This window comes from Acanthisitta chloris, unplaced genomic scaffold (assembly GCF_000695815.1).
Source record: "Acanthisitta chloris isolate BGI_N310 unplaced genomic scaffold, ASM69581v1 scaffold39292, whole genome shotgun sequence".
NCBI classification, from domain to species: Eukaryota; Metazoa; Chordata; class Aves; order Passeriformes; family Acanthisittidae; genus Acanthisitta; species Acanthisitta chloris.
In genome coordinates, this window is record NW_008659502.1 from 6709 (window position 1) to 27848 (window position 21140).

General features: G+C 39.8%; 1 protein-coding gene across 1 annotated transcript in view; it reads left to right on the forward strand.

The window, feature by feature from the left end:
• Positions 1-20659, forward strand: part of HDAC11 (histone deacetylase 11) — a 26119-nt gene extending 5460 nt beyond the window's left edge. Inside the window, exons 3-9 of the mRNA XM_009069407.1 lie at positions 4544-4660; positions 8747-8789; positions 9939-10015; positions 11904-11966; positions 13849-13945; positions 17148-17326; positions 20417-20659. Of these exons, the coding sequence (XP_009067655.1) occupies positions 4544-4660; positions 8747-8789; positions 9939-10015; positions 11904-11966; positions 13849-13945; positions 17148-17326; positions 20417-20659 (819 nt within the window). The remainder of the gene's footprint in view (positions 1-4543; positions 4661-8746; positions 8790-9938; positions 10016-11903; positions 11967-13848; positions 13946-17147; positions 17327-20416) is intronic.
• The last annotated feature ends 481 nt before the right edge of the window (positions 20660-21140 follow it).

The window sequence follows — 21140 nt, forward strand, 5'->3', positions numbered from 1 at the left end:
GCAAAAGTAATGGATCACTTGAGCACTAATGTAAACTTTGACCATGAATTTGATATGAAATTCCATGTGCTTGCAGGTAGAGGTGGTGTTTGGTGCCACAGCAGCAGCTGAAGAAGCCAGTTGAGTGTTAAAATGGTGATAAACAAAATGGTGTGCACAAAGTAGACTTGCTACTGGAAATTAGTCCTGTGTTGGCAGAAAGGGTCTCCTTGTTTCCCTGCTTAGTCCTTACATCAAACTTTGGCCTTTTGAATTGAGGTGATTTCTCCTCCTTTGAAGAATTTAGCTCTTTAAGGTAGTGACTGAACTTTGGATAATTGGCTTGCAGTTCTTTCCCACTTACTGCCTTTGTCTAGTGTTCATGTAAAATAACTAATTTCCTGCATATTGGCATTCTGAAATTTTGGAAGGAGATCAGCAATGAGGTTCAGACTGTCTGTCTTTCACTTGAACCATTTTTATGTATGGGAAGTTCTATGCTAACATATGTGTGTGACTACTGAAATGCAAATGCTGAGGATAAAACTCGAGCATCAGTGGAATGCAAGATGGGCTTTTCTGAAAGTCAGCTGAAACAGCTGAGCCATCAGTTGCATTTACATATTTTAATCTGGTTTATAGATTTGCAAATTATGTAGGTTTCAAAATGAGTTAATCACTTTATTAGAAATGTAAATGTAGTGAAGAGAGGATTGGTGTGGTCATATGGGATGTTGTCTGGTGCTCAAGTGCTTGTGTGCTGTGACTTCTGACCGTGTGTGTGCAGGTGCCAAGAGACCAGAGGTACCTGTGTGTTGTGTGTTGGCTTTGGCTGTGTGCCTGGGGAAGTGGGAGGGCTCTCAGGAGTGAAGGCAGGAGGGGCAGGCTCATGAAATAATCAGCTCAGCCTGTGGTACTTGTGACTGGTTTAGGTGTTCAGTTAAAGCAGCACAGGATGTGTCTCGGTGACTAATTTATGAAGGCAAGTGCTGGTTTGCTGGAAAATGGTAATTTAAAAGGTCATGAGAACAGATAAATGAATATGATGCCCTTTACCTAAATTTTCATGTGAAAATATGTCAGGAAAGGATCTGTAGGAATAGACAACAGTTGTATTTAAAGATAATGATACTTGAGAATGTTTGGAGAAAACACTGAGTGCGAATAGCAGTCCTGGGGAACAAGGTGTGACAGGTTTCAGTGTTACATCACTGTGCAAATGCTGTGGGGTGTTCTGTGCAGCTAAAGCAGTGAACAAACCTCCTCAGGATAAGGCAGCATTTGGTTAGTTCTTCCTTGCAATATTTCCAAATCATGGACAGAGGGACTGGTGCATCATAGCTGATTTCTGGCTGGTTGGTGTCCTTGGGTGCATCACTTTTACCAGTACTGTGTCTTATTCCGGGTGGTAACAGAGCATCCATACCTTGACTGGAAACTTCTCTGAAACCTGCAAGCTTCCTACTGTCCTTTATGATCTGATCTTGTGTTAATTCAAGCTAAGAACATAGTTTCTTTATCTATTGAAGATGGATCCAGATGGCTTTGTCCCAGGCAAGCTGGTAAATATAGATCACCTTAGCAGCTTGGTGTTGGGTTTCTAAGTCCGTGAATTTTCCCTTGAAGCTGGGACTAGCTCCAGGAACTTATCAAAGATTTAAACACAGTTTAAATTTAGATATTAAAGCACAAAATTGCGTAGTTTTTTTTTAAATTTGACGTGTTGTTGGCTATGTTAGAATGCTGGAATGCAATGAGTGCCTAACATAAAAGGCAGCACATCAGAGGTGAGTTTCAGCATTGATGTGCTCTTTGTATTAATCCAGGAGATAGCAGCATAAAAGCAAATGCTTTAGCTTTATCTACATCTTCCTCATTAGTTTTTCAGTTTAACTTTTAGTCCTTGAAGACTAATAATTTGCAGACATTTAACCTTACTAGGAAGAGTTTTATAGTAAAGGAATTAACGTAATAGTAATAATACTTTGCATGTAAAGTCCTACAAGAATATCCTTGTTAAATGTAGTGTGTGATTACAGAGCTTGGGCTTAGGCAAGGAAAAGTAATAACTCTTGAAGCTGTGGTTGTTTTGAAGGTTTGTTTCATTTTGGTTTTAGGGTATTTTTTTGGATGTTGATATAGGGTTACATTTAGCCACATTTAATGGTACTGCCCAGGAGTTAATATGGTAGGAGGCATTTGTTAAAGGATAATACTTCTTGTTAAGGGTTAACCTGACTTCTTTACTCCTTTTAAGAAAACAAGGAGCTAATTTTTAAAAAAATAGAAACTTTAATTCATACACTGAATTATTCAAAGTATAGAAAATATAGAAAAGTTTCAAAAATCTTACAGTATTAGTAATAAAAATAAAGAAAGAGTTAAGTGGAGCTGATAACTAAAAAGAATAAGTGAAGACTTGGTATTGAATAGTGTTTATATATGATTATTGCTCTTCCCTGAATCCAGTCCAAGTTTTAGTTTCTAAGTCACAAAATTACATGTCTACAAAACATCAGAATAATTTGATGATGGCTGAGTGAGAGCAAGTATCTACTGGAAGAAATTGTAACTGATATTATTCTGATCTATGGAATGTGAAAGTGAAAAATAGTGGTTTAAAAAAAAATAAGTGTGAAGGGTTTGTTCTCTATCAAAGGAAACTGCTGTGTGTGAAGAGTGATGGAAGCCAAGTGACAGCCCTGAAAACATCATTAACAGAGTCCTCATCTATTCAAATTCATTTTTTATATTTACAGCATGAAAAAGTATACAATTATATAAAGCCAATTCCTTTTGATTTCATTTTTTAGTCTATCCATAGCTGTTCTGGGAATTTATTATGGGAAATGTTAGAAAACAAAGTTAGCACATTGAAGGAAAAAGGGCAAAACATTCTTCAGTTTGAGGCAATACATTGCTCAGTTATTACAGAGATGTTTTTGGACAACCATTTTAATTAGTCTCTAACTGCATTCTTGGACCCCAAGACTTATAGTCAGTGACTTTCCCCCACATATCAGGAATTGATTAAACACAGTACAGGCCCAAGTCTGAAGCAGTGAGTGGCTGTGGGCTTAGCCTGCTTTGAGCATGTCCCAGCTGTAACCTGCAGTGTATCCCAGAGTGTTATGGATGTGTGGCCTTCTCTTACAAACCTGCAGCAGCATTCACAGTGATTTGAGTCTCTATTGCTCCCACTTCTTCCTGCTGCCATTATCAGTATTAGAACTCCCTGTAACTTTGTGATCATTGTTTGTTAGAGATGAAATTAATTTAATTATCCAAATGTGATCTTTTCAGATCCGTTTTAGATCTGGAGTGAATCTATTTTTCTTTTAATATTACGCTTGTTCAAAAGCTAAAATATCTTGTAAAAGGATCTCTTTATCAAGATTGGCTGTATTAAAAAAACTGAAAGCACTTTATGATGGACAGCTGATAATATGGTCACTTAGTAATGAGCTGATAGTATGGTCACAATCTCCTGCAAATATAAAACTAGCAAGAGCTTAAAATGAGCTGTTGGCAAAATTTAGTTAGTATTTAAGACCTTTATGAATGATACCACCACTTCACCCCATCTGATAGTATTTCCTAGTTGAAACATTGTTAACTGGGAGCCAAAGTAGCTTAAGCTGAGTATCAGAGAACCCTGAGGTTGAGCTGTCTTTGCTCAAAGTGCCCACTTGTACATCCTGCCAGCTGTAAGCAGCTCACAGTCAGAGGGCAGCAAAAGCATTGAGTCCAGTTACATTGCCTCATGTTGAGGCCAGGAGGATCTGTTCAGACTTTTTGTGCAGGGTGGCAAGTTGTAATCCTCAGTCCCTAAGTGTTTCAGTAGTGGATGAACAGGTATATTCTTTCTTGTGACTTATGCTTTGAAACACATTTACCAGTGTTATCACCGGCAGCAGTGTTAGTGGAAGTTCTTTGAAGTGATCTGTTTGCAAAAAAATCATTTACATATTGCAAATATTTTGTGTTCTAGCCTTGAAGACTTTTGAACAAAACATTTACTTGAAACATTTTCCAGAAGTGTTTAATATGCTAAATAAATTCTAATCAGTTCTCTATGGTAAAGTTCGCACTATGTGTTCACTTAAGTATTTGAACTTCTTAGTTCAGTTGTCTGTTTGTTTGTGTTTCCTTTCTCCTTGGTATATCCTTCTGAATTCACACAGGAATAGATATTTTAGGCTTGAACAATATATCAAGTATAGCTGAAGGACATTTCATAGTTCTCCCTCGCAATCCCAGGGATGTCAGATTTTCTGAAATGCTAACTTGCTGAAAAACTGCTGATTTATTACTGTTTGACACAAAAGTCTGAAAAACCTAGTGATGGTGATTGAAAGTGATGATTCTCATAGCTAACAGCTTGAGGACAAGCTTGTTTGGAGGTCACTAATGAGAACTGTTGTGGTCACCTCATCTGCAAAAGGTTAAAAATCTTCTTAAAGACCTGTGAGCTCCTCTTCAGTGAATAGCAGCTGATGAGATATGTGAATGTCATCATTAAAACACACTGCATTAATTGGAACTCTTTTTTTCCTCCTTGTAGTGGTCATTTGTTGTGGCTACAATCACAGAAATTCCACCAGTTGCCTTTCTTCCCAATTTTGTTGTGCAGAGAAAGGTGTTAAAACCTCTACGAACCCAGACTGGAGGAACAATAATGGTAAGACACTTTTGAGTCACTTTTATCATATTTAAACTGGTTGCTCTAACACTATAAACCTGTGAGTTGTACTGTTTATATACAACTCAAGGCCTGTAGAGGGAAGTGGGTTAGTGCAGAGTCCTCAGCATGAATAAAGTTTGGTGGTGTTAGCAGCTGCCAAGGTAAAGGGCATACCTGGTGTCATGGTCTGTAGTTTGCAGGGAAGACAGTGAGGGTCAGCCTGGGCAGCAGTGATAGATGTGGCAGGACTTGGGCAAATACAGAAAATTCTGGGAATGGGAGGTTTTAAAATTGATAATACTGAAGCTTTTTTAAGCACATATTTCCCAAATGACCTTGGAACTGTATGAGAAGAGAAGGATGGTTTGGTTGCTCTTGATACTAGGTAAGTGCTTAAATTTTAAAATCATATCACTTTGCTCTATAATGATGTTAGTTTATCTACTTCTATTGTAAATCCTGCATAAGCAGCTCAGCTGAGCTCAAGTGAGATGTAGCCTGTTTCACCTGAGCAGAGCTGTGTTCTAATGAGGGAAAGGAGTGCTCTGCCCAGAAGAGCTGTGCCAGAGTCACCAGACACTTCACTTTGCCCAAGAATTGCTTTTAGTGATGTTGAGGAAATAGGAGGAAAGCAAACAGTTAATAGCTGGAGCCAAAAATGAGTTGTTTAAACCATGTATTGAGGAAAAGGTGCCTTTATAATTTTAAAGTGGGAACTAGTGGGATCGTTTCTGCCCTGTTTATCATTCCTTGTCTTAAAAGAGTTCAGAAACTCTATAGCTTGGTGCTGGAAATGGTACCAGTCCTGATTTCCCTTCACAGGCACTGGATTGTAACAGTTACATAAATTGAAGACAAATAATCCTATCTGAAAGGATTGATATTAGGGTACAGATAGATCTTTGTTGCATTTCAGGAACTCTTCCTGAAGGTAGCTGTTACAGTGGATGCATGTGAATAGGACTGCAGCCCATAGTGCTTTTTCCTCTATCTACTTGAAGCCAGTTATTGACCCTCTGTCCTGTGGGTTGGCAAACCTTTCACAGCACTTCCATGCCAGCTATGGGAATGTGATTTACTGCAGCTGCTAGATATCAAAGGTGAGTTAGGCCACAAATGAATGATAAAGGAATGGCATTATTTTCAGAAACAGGTTAATAGGTAGCTTCCTACGTCTGTCAGCAGAAATATACGTACTTAGTCATCCACACTGGAATCAAAGTCTCTCATTTTTAAATGTTTCCCTTTGTAAGTGTATCAAGAATTCATTAAAGACATAAATAATATAAAAAGCTCTTCTCTGGCTAGTGCATAAAAGGCAGTGCAGTACAGTGTTCAGAAACAATGGACAAGGTTGAATCTGTTTAAGTTTGACCTAGGAGAATGATGCAAGTGAGCCCAAAAGTTTGAGGAAGCAGTTGTGCAAGTGTTCTTTCCTTTCATGGGGCTGGTGTGAAGTTAACTGTTGCTGCTATCACTGTGTGTACAAGTGGATCTGGGCACTGTTAAGTTTCAGCCCTCTTGGGGTGAAATGAAAGTAGAGAGACAGTTGTTACCAGGTTTTAAGGCAAGATGGAATATCCCACTTTCCTGCTGTAGCTACATTTTTAATGAGAGAAATGAGAGAAGTGTATTCTTTACTAGAAAAAAACAGCTATTTCTTTCAGTGTTTTAGTACTCTGCTTTTAAATCTATGTCCTGTCCAGCTGCTGGGTTTGCCTGTATATAACTCTGCCAGTTGTTACCAGAAGTTAGTAGTGAAAGGAACAGAATGAGCTGGACAACTTGTGAGTAGGCTTAAATATCTGCTGTTAAGATTCAGAAGCATTTTATAACAGGGTGATTTAATTGTTTCAAGCATGTCATCTTAACTCCCTTTGTAATGCCTACAACACTGGTCAGAGGTACTTAAAACTCTGGAGCTCTCCAGGAACTTTGAGTAGATTATGGGGTGTGAGCTGTGTTGGAAACTGGTGTGTTTTATTCCTGGTAGTGGGGAATGTGTTATATGTAACAGAGCTCCTCATGGTGCTGTGAGGTTCTTGGAGTTGAAAAATGTCTGGACATAAACAGGCATGTGTTCATGTGTATGACTGGAGGAGAAAGTGAGAGTTGCAATCATAGCAGAGAAGCAGCAAAGGAAGGTTTCCAGTAGGTTTTTGAACAGGGAAATAGTAGAGGGAAAGATCAGAGTCGCCTCCTTGATGCTGGAATGGTCTGTGAAGTGTGCTAACTGCTTCTTATTGCTTTGAGCTGTTAAGTAAAAGAAGCCACTAGTTTCTTCCTAAATCATTAGGACCAATGTTAAACCAGCTTTAAAGGGCAATTTGAGTGTATGGGTTTGGAAAGAACATGCTGGGTTCTGGATAAAGCTTTAGATTTATCAGGATTATAGCACTAGGCTAAATAACAAAAAGTGGTACCTCCTTTAGTAGGTATGAACTGGCCAAAGCAGAGGTAAGAGAGAAGGAATTTTAGTTTCAGGTCATTCATATAGTTGAAGGGGCTTAGAAATACTTAGCTGTCACTCACAGACCAAGTTTTGCTGAATGGGGACGTGCACACTGTCATTCTGGGAGGTGGTCATGAGGCATAGAGGAACTAGGAGAAGTGAGAAATACTTGGGTAGTATCTAGAGTTCCCTAACACTGTACCTTTCTTATTTCTTGAGGGGTCTTGACAGTACCTCAGTGTGTGTGAAATCTGTTTCAACATGGTTCTACCTAGGCAATACTTTTATTTAGTTCTGTGATGTTTTTCATGATGCTTGTGTTCTCTTTAACTCGTAATGTGTGTTCACCAGTTAGAAATGTGGTCAGGTAGAAGGGACAACCATGAGGTGTTTGTTGTGTCTCATTCCTCCATGGATGCCATCCCTGGGCACTGCTGGATTGATCTTGATGCCATATGCTTTTATTTTGCCCTTTTTTTTGGTTCATTGTGAGGAAATAGGTGTGTTCTTTAAAGGCAATTTTGATTCATCAGACAGTTATATTTGAACAGTACAAGTCAGAAGTGCAACCTTGTGCTATTCTTGATGGACCTGTTAATCATGAGAATTCCTGTTGAGTCTCTGGACTTTTTAATGATATTTTAGCAGTATGGGAAGATTGGGTTTTGGTGAGGAATCCCTAGGAAGTGTGATAAATCACAGAGACTGTGCTTTCCCTCTGACTTAATGGGTTTAATAGTGCAGAAACTGCAATCTTTTCCCAAGATCTAATTTGTGTAAGTTAGCATGTCCCAATAGCTGTCCTAGTACTAAATTAGAACTGTTCAAAAGTAAGTATTGGTGAAGATTTCTCACCTGTCCAAACTTCCCTGTGTGTATGATGTGTAATATGTTCTTTCCATGCCTATGGACAAGAATGTTCTGGTTCTATGTGTTTCCTCTCTTATTTTTTTAGTTGTATTTAGTAATACCTTCATTATTTTATCACATAAGTTAAGGAACACTGAACTTAAACATTTGTTTGACTCTTTGTGGCTGAAATAAGTAAAAAATGTCATCATTTAAACCTTGTGTATGCAGGTTTGGTCAATGCTTTCCCTTTCCTGAATATCATTTGGGTGCAAAGGAGGCAAAGGTTTTCTGTATTGGAGGGCAAAGATTGGTGATATTCTATTACCAATAGTTCTATTCTAGCATTTCAAAATAAAAAATGACAGGACACTTCATATTGTAGCACCTGTCTGTCCCCATCCCCAGCTGGAACTATGTTAGTCTGTGTTTTCAGGATTATGAGTTTACATTCCTATTTTTACCTGAACAGGAAGAGCATGAGGAGATTCTTGCTCATTTGTTTTATTCTTCCCAACACTGTACTCTTCCAGTTTCTGTCACCTGAGAAGGAAATAGAGATGACATAGCAAATATTTATTTCAGCACATTCTGCTGAGGGTAGTTTTGTATGGCTCATGTTCACAGATCTGATTCAGAATGATCTCCAGTCGCAAAATACCTGAAAATTCCATGGGCATGTTAGAATGCCAGGAGGTAATTTGGGCAGGGGGCAGGCCTGCAGGTAAATGTTACCTTCATTCCTTGAGTTCTCATACTGATTTTATTTTATTTTTTTTAAGGCAGGAAAGCTTGCTGTGGATAGAGGCTGGGCCATCAATGTGGGTAAGTGCAAACATTAAATAAGGCCTGAAATAGTGTGAGTAACATCATTTTCATTTACATGATGTGTGTTCTGTTTATACCAACAGAAAGGGACTGGATTATGTTTAACTCAAGCCAACTCTAAGGGGAAAAAATGGAAAAAGTACTGGATTTGTTTTCTCATCCAGTCTTACAGTTCTATAATAAAATCTTTCAGGGATGGAACAAGAGAACTGGATAAAGACAGGTATTAGATATAAGGAAAAGTGTTTGGATCGAGGCAGCATGAATCAGATGGAGGAAAAATGTTTGGAGTAAATGTAAACATTTCAATAAAGTCTTTGTTTTCTTTAAAATTATAAACTAATTTTCATAGTCCTTATCATCAGCCAGTGTATGTGTTACAGCAGCTCAGGGGAAGGGTTGGTAGGCAGACACAGAGTTGTGCCAGTGAGTCTGTCCTTGGCTGTGCAGCTTCTCCTGAAACAGACTTGAATGAAAAAGTTATGAAGGACATAGTGAGTATAAATGTGCTTTCTGCTCATAGCAAATAGCAGTGCAAAGCCACTGAACCACTGAAGCAAGATTTTGTGTCGCATAAGCCTTAGCTTGTTGTTTTCATAGACCTCATCAGTTGTGGGATTTTTCCATTATTTCTTGCACGCAGCTGCTACAAAGTGAATATCCAGTACTGAAAATGAAATAGACATGAAAGACAAACCCCAAAGCCTGTCATATTTACTGATATAGAAAATGAACTTGTTAAGTTTCTTGCTCAGGTATTTCAGTGGGTTTCTCAGTAAACAAGTTCTGATTTATTATGTACAAAATCTGTTCTGGCTAGGGGGAGGTCTGGGGACTTTTCTCATGGAAAGAATGTGTGTTTATTTTCAGGAGGAGTTCTTGAAGTTTCTTTTGGGCTGAGTGTTTGCAAAAGACAATGGCATGTGCAAATAATAACATTATAGTTCTTAGTTTGGGTATATTTTTGGTATGTTTCTTGATGTTCAGCATAGAAAAGAACTTTCCAGATCCTTTCCACCTGCCCCATAACATTACTTGTGCCTGCCATGTAAGTGATCTCTCTCTTTGCAAATGTCATCTGTGTTTTCAGTGTCTAGCTTTTCTTTAGTATCTACCTTTTCACCTCTTCACCATTTTTCTGTTTAGGGGGTGGCTTTCATCACTGTTCCAGTGACAAAGGTGGAGGGTTTTGTGCCTATGCTGATATCACACTGGCTATTAAGGTAAGAACTACTCTTAAACCAGCATTTTCTGCTGTTTGTGAAAATGGAGAAAAAATGCACAGACATTCATATGAATTAATTTACATCTTAATAGGAGAAAATGAAGCCATCTCCAGATGGGCAGGAATAGGAATCCGCAGTGTGGTGAAGTGGAAGGGAAGAGTTGCAGGGGTCAGAATTACCAATGTAAATATGATCCACTACAATTGCATTAATAATGTTGTCTTGCAAAACCCACTCCAAATCAAACAGATGGACTTTTAATATCCTCAGCGATAATTTTCCTGGCCTTGCAGTTGAACCTGAATGTTCCACAGTAGTGTCAGTGGTTACAATAATGCAGAGGCAGAAACCCTCTCTCCGAAGCAAGCTGCACTACACAGTGCTCACACTGGTTCAGATTCATGAATAAAAATGTGAATGACTGTAAGATAATCTGTGAATGTGAATGAATGCATTTGGTATTTAGCTGTTGAAAGGCTGAAGTAAGAGCCTTCTGCAATTAGGGCTTATTTTTATCAAATGAACTGTGGTATATTTGTATACTAGAATATTTATAAAGTATCAGTAATAATCAAACATTAAAGAGCTCTAATGATTGCAGCACACCATATGACATAACATCCTAATTTCTGTACATGGTAATTTGCAGAAAAGTAATCCACAGTGTTCTTTTTTCCCCTGCCATTAGAAGGCAGATTGAGAAATTATAGTGGGTGACAGTTTGTACAGAATCTTTGGGTTTCACCCTGTCTGCATTAAAGATAGTCACTTGTCAAAGTTAAGACTCAAAGAATTAAAAAACGTTGTTATTCCCAGACATGAAATAAGAAATGTATTCTGTTACTAAAAGTGGCTAATGCATACAGTCCCTGCAGCAGCTTTGCCCAAGTGGTGAATTTTAGGCTTTTGCAGTGGGATGCCATCATAGCAGATTGTTCTCCCTTCCTGCTGCTGAGCCTCACTTGTGCTGTCTGTGTGTTCTGGGTCCTGGGCAGCTCTTCTTTTACTCTTAAACCTTTCTCCACGGTGGCACTGGTTCCACTCCAGCTTCTGGCAGCACCAATGCCACCGTCAGCTCTGATCCCTGCTTGGGCCTGGCCTTTCCACCCAGCTGCTGTGGGATGTAGGGATGTACCAACCAGGCCTGTGTAGAGCCAGGACTACAGCACAGGGGTTGGTACCCTGAGCTCCATTGCATTACTTGGTGCCATTGGGCTTGTGCCTCCTTGGTGGAGTCTGCTTTACAGGTTAGTGTGGGATGCTGTGCAAAGACATGTCCCTGATCCTATGTGTAGAGAAAGAGTAGAAATCTTCCTTCTGCACCAACTTTCCGTATATAGGCAGATACCTGCACAGCTGAATGGGACCAGCCTTAAACTGAAGGAGGGCAGTTTTAGATTAGAGATTGGGAAGAAATTCTTCCCTGTGAGGGTGCTGAGGCACTGGCACAGGGTGCCCAGAGAAGCTGGGGCTGCCCCATCCCTGGAAGTGTTCCAGGCCAGGTTGGATGGGGCTTGGAGAAACCTGGGCCAGTGGAAGGTGTCCCTGCCCATGGCAGGAGGTGGAACTGAATGAGCTCTAAGGTCCTTCCAACCCAAACCAGTCTGTGATTTTACAAGTGAAATACATGTTTCATGCATTCAATCTGATGGAAATGTATAAGGGTTTTTTTATTGTGCAACCACAAAAAATGTATATCTATGTCAAATAACTACAGCTTTGTAACTGAATGTATTAGAATCTCTTAGCAGTTTATTTGGTGACTGAGAATAGCTACACTACATTCAAACCAGAATAGTAATACATTGTGCAAGCTTCAACCCTCCAGTTTAATGTCATCTAACTGCATCAATTTCTCCATGTTTTTCTTTGCTTGTATATCCAGTTCTTATTTGAAAGAGTACAAGGGGTGTCTAAAGCCACAATTATTGATCTGGATGCTCATCAGGTGAGTAGTTTACCTGTAGTCAGTGCTGCAGATGTTTTGCTTGAAATACAAGTGTGTGATAAATACCCTTTTTTCATACTAGTGTACAGTGTCAACTCACAGAATACAAAGGTAATCAGAGGTCTTGGAAACTGGGAACAGTTTAGTCGTTTAATTTTTTTATCATGCAAAAGGCTCTGAGGCCAGTTTAATAAAATTAAGCTGAGTTGTAGCTCCATCATGTGGCTGATGGAAAAACATTGCTGCGTTGCATCTACGGCCTCCAGAGACCAGGAACAGGGATCCCAGTTTGCTCAGCACCGTGGTCACTGCAGCAGCCTCTGCAGGGAGGAATTTGACCTTCAGTGGTTTAATGCCAAGCCTGGCGTCAGGCTGATGAAGGGGTCCATCCCTCTTCACCTGGTGAAGTGATTTGCTGTCAGCACTGGGATCAAATCTCAGCTTTGGTAGGATTTGCCAAATAAATCCTGAAAGGACAGAAATTATATATTTAGAAAAGCAGTTAATGTACCAAAGGGATGTCCTGTCTGAAGCATTTAACTAGTTTCTTAGTGTAAAGAAACCATTCTACATAGCTCCGTGCCAGTGAGGAGTCCTAATGGCAGCAAGTTTTTCATGTATCAGCTTTCTTATCTGCATCCCTTACTATCAGGATACAGATTATGCAACAGAAGGATGTTTGTGTTCGTGATTCTCTTCAGCCATCTCTGTCAGGGTGTGGGTTTGGTTTGTGCTTTTTTGGGGGTGGTTTCTGTTTTGCTTCTTAAACATTCTTGCAATGTATTTTGGGTTTCACATGTGCTGGTAACCTCAGCCTGCACATGGAATCCCCTCTCCTTTCCTTTCTTTGGGGAATGGGAGGTGCATGAAGCAGTAGCTGAGCAGAGCCTGTTTAAGCATGCAGAGACTCATCTTCTGACTCTTCCAATTCCTAGTGCAGTGGAGAGTTTCACCTTTCGTAAGAAAATGGTTCACCCAGAGGCTTTCATATTCCTAGACTTGTGTGCATGAACTCTTTATTTGTAGACCAGAGATGCTGAAGAAATAAGTAGGAGATGCCATTTTTAGCATAAAACCTGAATTACAGAAGATACATCTGGAAATGTCTGTTTCTGTAGTTTAAATGAAACTCTTCTGGATGTAGGGGCTGTGGTCATGTGTGGTACACTGATTTAAATAAAATTGTCTTGATGATTGTTGGGAAAAAAGTGGGATTTATATTTGTGGGAAAAGGTCTAAAGAGCCCAAAGGATAGTATTTAAATTCAGAAACAGGCTGAGGGAGCTATTCAGAATCTGCTTTCTCTTAAGCATCTGTGTTTACACCCAGCACAATTTTTGGTAAGGAATTTCTGGTATTAAACAAAGTGTTAAACTGTTTGGTCTTTAGTGTTTGTGATTTTTCCAGGGTTTACTTATCTCACCAAGGCTTGAGTTGTCAGAAGAGCTGTTGTTTGCTTTATTTATTAATTAATTCTTATATAAGTATGGGAGTATCTCTGCAGCAATTGAAAGTGACTTTTTCTTGCACAGTAGGAAGATGACAGATATATTTGGTGGTCACAGTTGCTTTTGGGATGCTGCTGAGGACAATTACCTCCTAATTTTTGCTTATTGTTCTTACATGCATAATGAGATCTGTACTAATTACCTTCACAGAGATATAGGGGTGTTGGTTGTGATAATTCCTGCAGTCTTCTGCCTGATACTCTGTCCAGGCCCCCAGAATTCTACACCCCTGAATAACCTTCAAGACTATAAATAAGAGAATGACACAGGAGTTCTGAGTATCAGAACTTTGTAGTGTTAATTACTCTGGAATCTGCAGTGTATTTCATTCTGTGTTGGTATGCTAGGAATAGCTAACTGTAAATTTCCTTCAGGGAAATGGCCATGAGAGGGACTTTATGGATGATCCTCGGGTCTATATTATGGATGCATACAATAGATATATTTACCCAGGGGATGGGTTTGCTAAACGTAAGTATGATTGAAATTCGTATTCCAAAATGTAAAAGAGCTTCTGTGTTGTTACATAACTTTTCCACTTACTAATAGTCTTCCTTGCACCAATGGTAACTAGGGGGTTTTAGGTTTTTTTGGTTTTGTTTTTTCATTTCACATCATTTTCAATGATCTCTGTGATATATCACACCAGTGGTAACACTGTAGTGTTTTCACTCACTTCTGGAATGAATTCCTCGTATGCAGGGTGAGGAATTTTGTCAGCAATCTATTCTCATGCCACATTTGGAGTGGTGAGTTAAATAACCCCTTGATTTGAAGAGAATTGTTAGAACTTAATCTTTCTCTTACACTACATTTATGAAAGAAGTCACTGACGATTAGCTAATACTCTGTAAAAAGGTTTCATCTTCTTTTGAAAGTTACAAACTATAGCATATTTAGGTGTTGTCTTGCCAGCAGAGCTTGTTTGATAAGCATCTAGAAAACAAGGCATATCTGGATGTGAAACAAGCTGGGAAGCAGAAAGAAGTCATGGAATAGAACCATAGAATCAGTAAGGTTGGAAAATCCTTCTAAGATCAGAGTCCAACTGCTCCCCCAGCACTGTTAAGGCATCGCTAATGTGTCCCCAAGTGCCACCTCCATACTGTCAACCCCTTAGGGATGGTGACTCACCCCTGCCCTGGGCAGCCTGTCCTGTCAGAACAATGGCTAGAGCTGCTGCTTGATTTTTTAAATTTTTTTTTCCATTGTGGTTTGTTTATCCCTGCTGTGATGTGCCGACTGTGTCTTGTGACCTGTCACAAATAATTAGTAGGATTTTGATAATGGTTAAATTGGAATGCAAAAGCCCAAAGTTTATTTGATCTTTGGTTCTGTTACACTGGCATTTGGCTTAATTTGTTCACTGAATCAGTTTGTTGAAGGAGATGCTCTGCTGTTGGATTTCGTCAGTGATCCTGCCATTCTGAAAACCTTACTTCACTTGGATTTTTGGCAGGAATCAGGTGCAGTGCATTGCACTGATCATTTTTTGACTAGTAAAGATTTTGAGAATTGTAGTATTTCAAGATATTAAGCTAAAAAATGACCATTTACAGCACTTGGTATCTGTAGGCAGAAAAATGACAAGCAAGGGCATTTTTTACCCCCAAGAAAAGCATCCCTTTATTCATATATCACATGTCAACATTTGAACAGATGGATTAAAACCAAAACAGTAAGTCCTTGTTAGCAAATCTGAAACGCTGAACTGAGCCCTCCTCTGGGAAGCTGGGAATATCAGCATTCTCTTTGTGCAGATGAAGGATGAGGCTGGGCCGAAGGCATATGAATTAATACACATGTAGGTCCTTATAGTTTGGATAAGAATGTCTAAATAGGAGTTTTGTGGCTAGATCCTTTAAACTCTTCCTGGAGGCAAAGATGGGATCACAGAGGGAATCTCTTCAAAGAGAGGTAGAGGCTTGAACCTGAGTGTTTGAATCCTTAGGATAAACTCTTAACTGATCACTGTCTCCTTGGACCTGCTACTCATTTTTTCCATATTTCATTACAGGAGCTTCTTCTGCACATCTTTTGCCCCATGCACTTCATTAGGGAAGGAGAAAACAAAGAGACTAGTTCTCATTGCCTAATGCTTAGCCATAGGCATATTGAGTCCCTAAGGTGAAGTAGTTTGGAGTTACACAGGAAGAGAAAGGAGAATATGGATGGGGAAAATGCCTAGTTCACTGAAGGCTGAGCAAACTCAAAATTCAGACTGTAAAAAAGCATTGCCCTTGATCTGAGTGCCATTTCTCAAAGCTGTAGGAGTATATTCACTATTTAGAAGGAGAGGGACAAAAGGCTATGAACACATGCCAAAGCTGTATTCATCCTGCCCCCGAGCACATCCCTGCATCCCTCAGTGCTCCCTGCTCTGAATATCGACTGATCATTGCAGTCCTGTGTTTGTGCTGGAGGTGAAGACAAGAGGCCTGCAAAGGCATATGAAATCTTAGTCACCATCTTTCAACTTCTTATGGCTTTATCAGAACAATACTTGTTTGTTCCCCATGCTAATGTGTTGCCTCCTCCTCTACAGCTCCATCCAGCTAGCAGATTTTTTACCCTGAAGAGTTTCTAAGTGCCCTTCAGAAGAGCACAGCTGTGCAGACTTACAGGAACATTTATATAATAGTAAGAAAAGAATTCAGGAAAATACCATAAAGAAACAAAAATCTTTGCAGCTAATGTTGATGCAATAAAATAAAGGAAATGAAAAGAATGCTTCACTGATTCTGAACAAGGATGAGAGCAGAAAAAAACACCCCTACCCAGCAATCATGAGTAATTAAGAGTCATTCTGTGTTGAATGCATTCTTGCACACTTGGTGCTGAATCTGCTCTTAAGATGTAAGGCTTGAAGCCATTTAATGGAGGCAGAGGGTGTGGTGTGGTACACCTTGTACCTTGGAATCTCTCTGACATAGATTTGACTAATTTAGATGTAGAGTTACACATACCTCTGTAAAAGCACCCAAACCTAGGCTGCATAACCTTGGGTTTCTTTCCTTCATTTTGTCAGCCCTTCCCCTTCTATTGCTTTGTTAGAAGCATTAGAAATAATTTGATTTAAATTAAGACTAGATATTTGCTCTTCTGGTAGGATTACAGGGTAAGAACACTAAATTGAAAATGCTTGGGGCAAAGCTGAATCTTGTTATACATTCATAAAGCAGTTCACATAAATTCATGATCCCTTGCTGTGAAGTTTTGAGTGTAGTGATAAAAATAAAACATCTTCATAATTTCTCAGTGATATTTATCTTGGTTTTCCCCCAGCTGTTTCCTCTGCAATAGCAGTTCAGTGTTGTCTTTCCCTTATGCTTTATTTAGGTTGCTTTTATGTTAATAATTTTCTTTATGATTTCTCTGCTGATTGGTAACTGGACATGTAGATCAGCTGCTTTTCAATAACATTTTCCACTTGCATCTCAGAGATTATTTTTTTCCTCTGCATCTAATTTTCTCTCTTCAATGGAATTTTTTCAAGGTCATTGTGCTTACATTTCCTGGGAAAACAAGTGGTTGAATCATTTTCTTTAATTCAAGGTTCTGGTACTGAGAACTTCCAGAAATGTAGTTTTTCTTGCTGGTTTACCTAAATCTTGCACCTTGTTTCCAAGCAATGCTTTGTTTATGGAGTGATGGTTGGTTTGTTTTCTTTCAGGTGCCATAAAACGCAGAGTGGAGTTAGAGTGGGGCACAGAGGACACAGAGTACCTTCAGAAGGTACATACTCATGTGGAAGGAGCCCTGAATGAACTAAAGCCTGACATCATTGTTTATAATGCTGGGACTGACATTCTGGATGGGGATCCCTTGGGAGGACTTGCCATTTCCCCTCAGGTTTGTATGATAAATGCCCACAGCCTCACTAGGGACTGCAGACAGGTCTCAGTGCCTGGTGGCAGTTTGTTAGCTGAAGGTAAGGTGTTCACTTCAAGCTCAACCAGAGCATTTTACTGTGCAGACACATAGATCCATGTCCCTTGCTCTTTCACCTTTATTTTTTCCTTGTTGTTTCCTCCTGGCTCTAAAGATTTTTGTTCTTCAGGTTGCCTGTTCCAGTATCATTCATCTTCTCTCTAAAATGCACTGGTTTTAAACACCCAGACATATATTTTCACACTTCACCTGACTTGTATTTTTCCTGTATGCTTTGATCTTTCTTGGTTTCTTTTTCCCCTCACATAACCCATTTTGCATGTGTTTCTTTTGTCACCTGCCCTCAGTACGTATCTTACACTTAATTTCCTCAGTAGCACTCCCAGCTGTTTTCAATTGCCCTTCTAGTATCTTCCAGTTCTAACAATTTTGTGCAGCCTGTCTGTGTATTCCTGGCAAATGAACATATATTTGCTTTTTCCTGATTTTTTTCTTTACAGATATCATTTACCTTCTCTCCCCATTTTGCTACCAGACTTAAATTTTGATTTATTCTATGCAGCTTCATAGAAAGTCTTCACCTTCCAGATGTAACCAGGCTGCTTCTCTCAAAATAAACATGAATCTACAGATCTCCTGTTTCCTCCATGTTTTTAACGATTCCTTCTCTGACAGTTCGTCTGTGCTATGTCTCTCTGGTTTCACATTTGGATCTCTTTACTGGCCACCAGTTCAATACAGATAAGTGCTTGCTTGATTTGTGAGCTCTCAGATTCCCCTCTAGTCAAGCCACCACTAGATCTCTTCAGTTTTCATTCTGTTTTGAAGCACTCGAGTTCTCTTGCCCAAAGAAATAGCTGAGGGGCTTGGACTTACTTGCTTTTGACCTTGGAGAGGATGTGACCTAAGGTGTAAGATCCCATTTGGTGAAGCAGAGCTCTTTGGAGTGCAGTGGCCACCAAAGTTAAGGACACCTTGGTGATAGGTGGAGAATACTGTGAGATTTGCCTTTTGGAAAAACATACATTTCTGCCCTTTGAGAAGGAGCAGTGTTAAATGCCAAGAAAAATGAGTGGCTGTAGCTTGCTGGGTGCTGTGTTGAGAGAATGAAAGGATGTAAGGAGGGGAAAAGGTTGAAATGGCTTTCCTGGTCACAAAGGCAGAGGGTGCCATTTCTCTGCACAACCTGATGGAGAGGTTTCTGCAGCTCAGACCTTTGCTGTCTGAACTCAGGGCAGGGTTTCTTGTCTCTCTGTTGTGTAGGTGCAAGGGCATGTTGCACCAGGTTTGAAGTCCCATGCTGTGGGAAAGGGTGAAGCTGAAGGCATTGTGTCTGGGTGGTTCATCTCTTCAGAGTTCCTTTGTCCAGCCTTCAGTCCTGCACCTGAAGATTTCATTCATATTCTAAGCTCTTGCTACAGTGTTAGTTCTGCTCAGAATCAGGCCTCCTCAGACTGCTCTGAGGGATGGTTTCTGGTGCTTGAGGCTGCAGCCAGAAAACCTGTGGTGTAGCAGCTAAGTCCCTCTTACCTTTGTAAGTGGGAACTGCGCAGGGCTGTTGTTCTCATTTGTTCTGTTTTCTTTCCTGGTAACACAGAAATGTGGGAGTAAGCCACATATCAGTTCCTCAGCCTCCAGAGGTGCTGGAGCAGGGATGAGGCAGTGAGGCTCCTGTGAATACTGACTGCTTCCAGTTCTTGTCCAGTGCTGCATCCAGTGATGGGTCCCACAGGACCTACAGCTCAGTCTGTAATTCTGCTGCTTCCTTTAACGATCTGTTTCTAATAGAATTCTTGAGTTTCCTTTGTCTTACTCTTCAGTTCTTACTCCTCACCCCCACTGTACTTTCCCAGGGCTGTGTCAAACTGTACAATAAACAGTACTGTTATATGCTTCTGCAAAATATTATTTTCAGTTGCATTTGTATTTTATTCTTCCCCTTTGCTGCCTGTTTGTGCTCTAATCAATGGCAGGGTAATACTTCTCGATATATTTACAGCCTTCCTTTAACCAGTCTGAGTAGTACATAGTCATTTTGTAACACTTTTGCTGCTGCTTCCTAAATTTTTTTTTGTATTTGATTGTGTTGTAATCCCTTTTCCCTTCTCCAGCTTTGCAGTTACGTAAGTTCTGAGCTGTCCATTGTAAACTGTTGTCTGTCATGCTACTGCCTGTTGTTTGTGAGGTGTTGTAATGGGTTATGTGTGCCTCTTGTGTATCTCTGGAACTATCTGCTTTTACTTTTGCCACAAAAGTAGATTCTAATTCTCTTCTCACTTATTTCTGAAGTATTTTTCCCACATGTACTTATTTGAAACCCAGAAGGCTCAAACTCTACTGTTGTTTGGGTTCAATGACAGTACAGTACCTCTTGGTCAGCAATTCCATACATTCTTTTATTGAGAAATTATTTAGAATTTATGTTCTTTTTATATGGATTTACAATTGCTTACATTCTTCAACTCTCCCTTCAGCCAGAGATTCCTTTGGCATTAACTACAGGCTTTTATTAAAGAAATTGGAATGGGCAATTCAGGCAGTCATTGTGAACTTGTAAAATCTGACTTGAATTTTTGGTTCCTCTGTAGGGTTGTGAAATCTTGATCAAGCTCTAAAGTTTTGTCAGGGACTGCTGTGCAAATTTAGCACGAACTAAGGCACTTTGAATTCAGACAATCTCTCGTAAGTCTCAACTCCTCACCTGGAAAACAGGGTGAACATTGCTAAACTTTGTAGTCAGTTTGGATTTCATGGCCTTTGACCAGGAATTCTTCCAGGAATTTATACTCAAGGCTAAATTATACTAATTTATCTGTTTCCTCCTCTAAAACAAGTCAAAGATTTTTGATTCGCTGTTTGGGGTGGTTTTGTTTGGATTTTTTTAACAGATTGTGCCTATAAACCAGCTAACAGGACTTTTACAGGAATGTTTAGTTCCTGCTGTAAAATGTTAGGCTTAATCAAACATCCAATACCATAAATCACAGGTTAGAACTAAAGCATCATGTTCCTATCACTTTTTTTTCCCTTGTAACTGTTACAAACTTGCAGGGAATTGTGAAGAGAGATGAGGTGGTGTTCAGGGCTGCCAGAAGCCGCAGGATCCCCATCCTGATGGTGACATCTGGAGGATACCAGAAGAGGACAGCACGGATTATAGCTGATTCTATCCTCAATTTGCACAGCCTGGGACTCATTGACAAGGAGCTAGCAGCTGGTGGAGTTGGAAATCCCAAGGTAGAACAGATGATCAGAGACTCTGCTAAGGACTTAAGCAACTTGTCACTGCAATGATAAGTTACTAAATTTTAGGGAATGCATTCCTGTTTTAGGAGCAGAAAGTCTCCACATCATTATCAGGGTTAATAAAAAGGCTCACCTTACAGAATTCCAGAATGGTTTGGGTTGGAAGGGACCTTCAAAACCATCTTGTTTCACCCTGTGCCATGATCAGGGGCACCTTCCACTAGACCAGGTTGCTCCAAGTCCCATCCAAACTGGCGTTGAACACTTCCAAGGATGGGCCAGCCACAGCTTCTCTGGGCAACCTGTGCCAGTGTTTCACCACCCCCATAGCCAAGATTTTCTTCCTAATGTCCTATAAAATAACCCAGTAGAGATAATATGCAGTCACAGAGTAACTGTGTCTAACTCCTGAATTTATCTTGAGCAAAGGCAACACATCCTTTAAAGCTAATGAAACATACACTCAAGGGTACTGTCTTTCAGTGTCTACCATTGCTGTAGAAAGCTTTAATTGCTTCTCTGTTTGGTG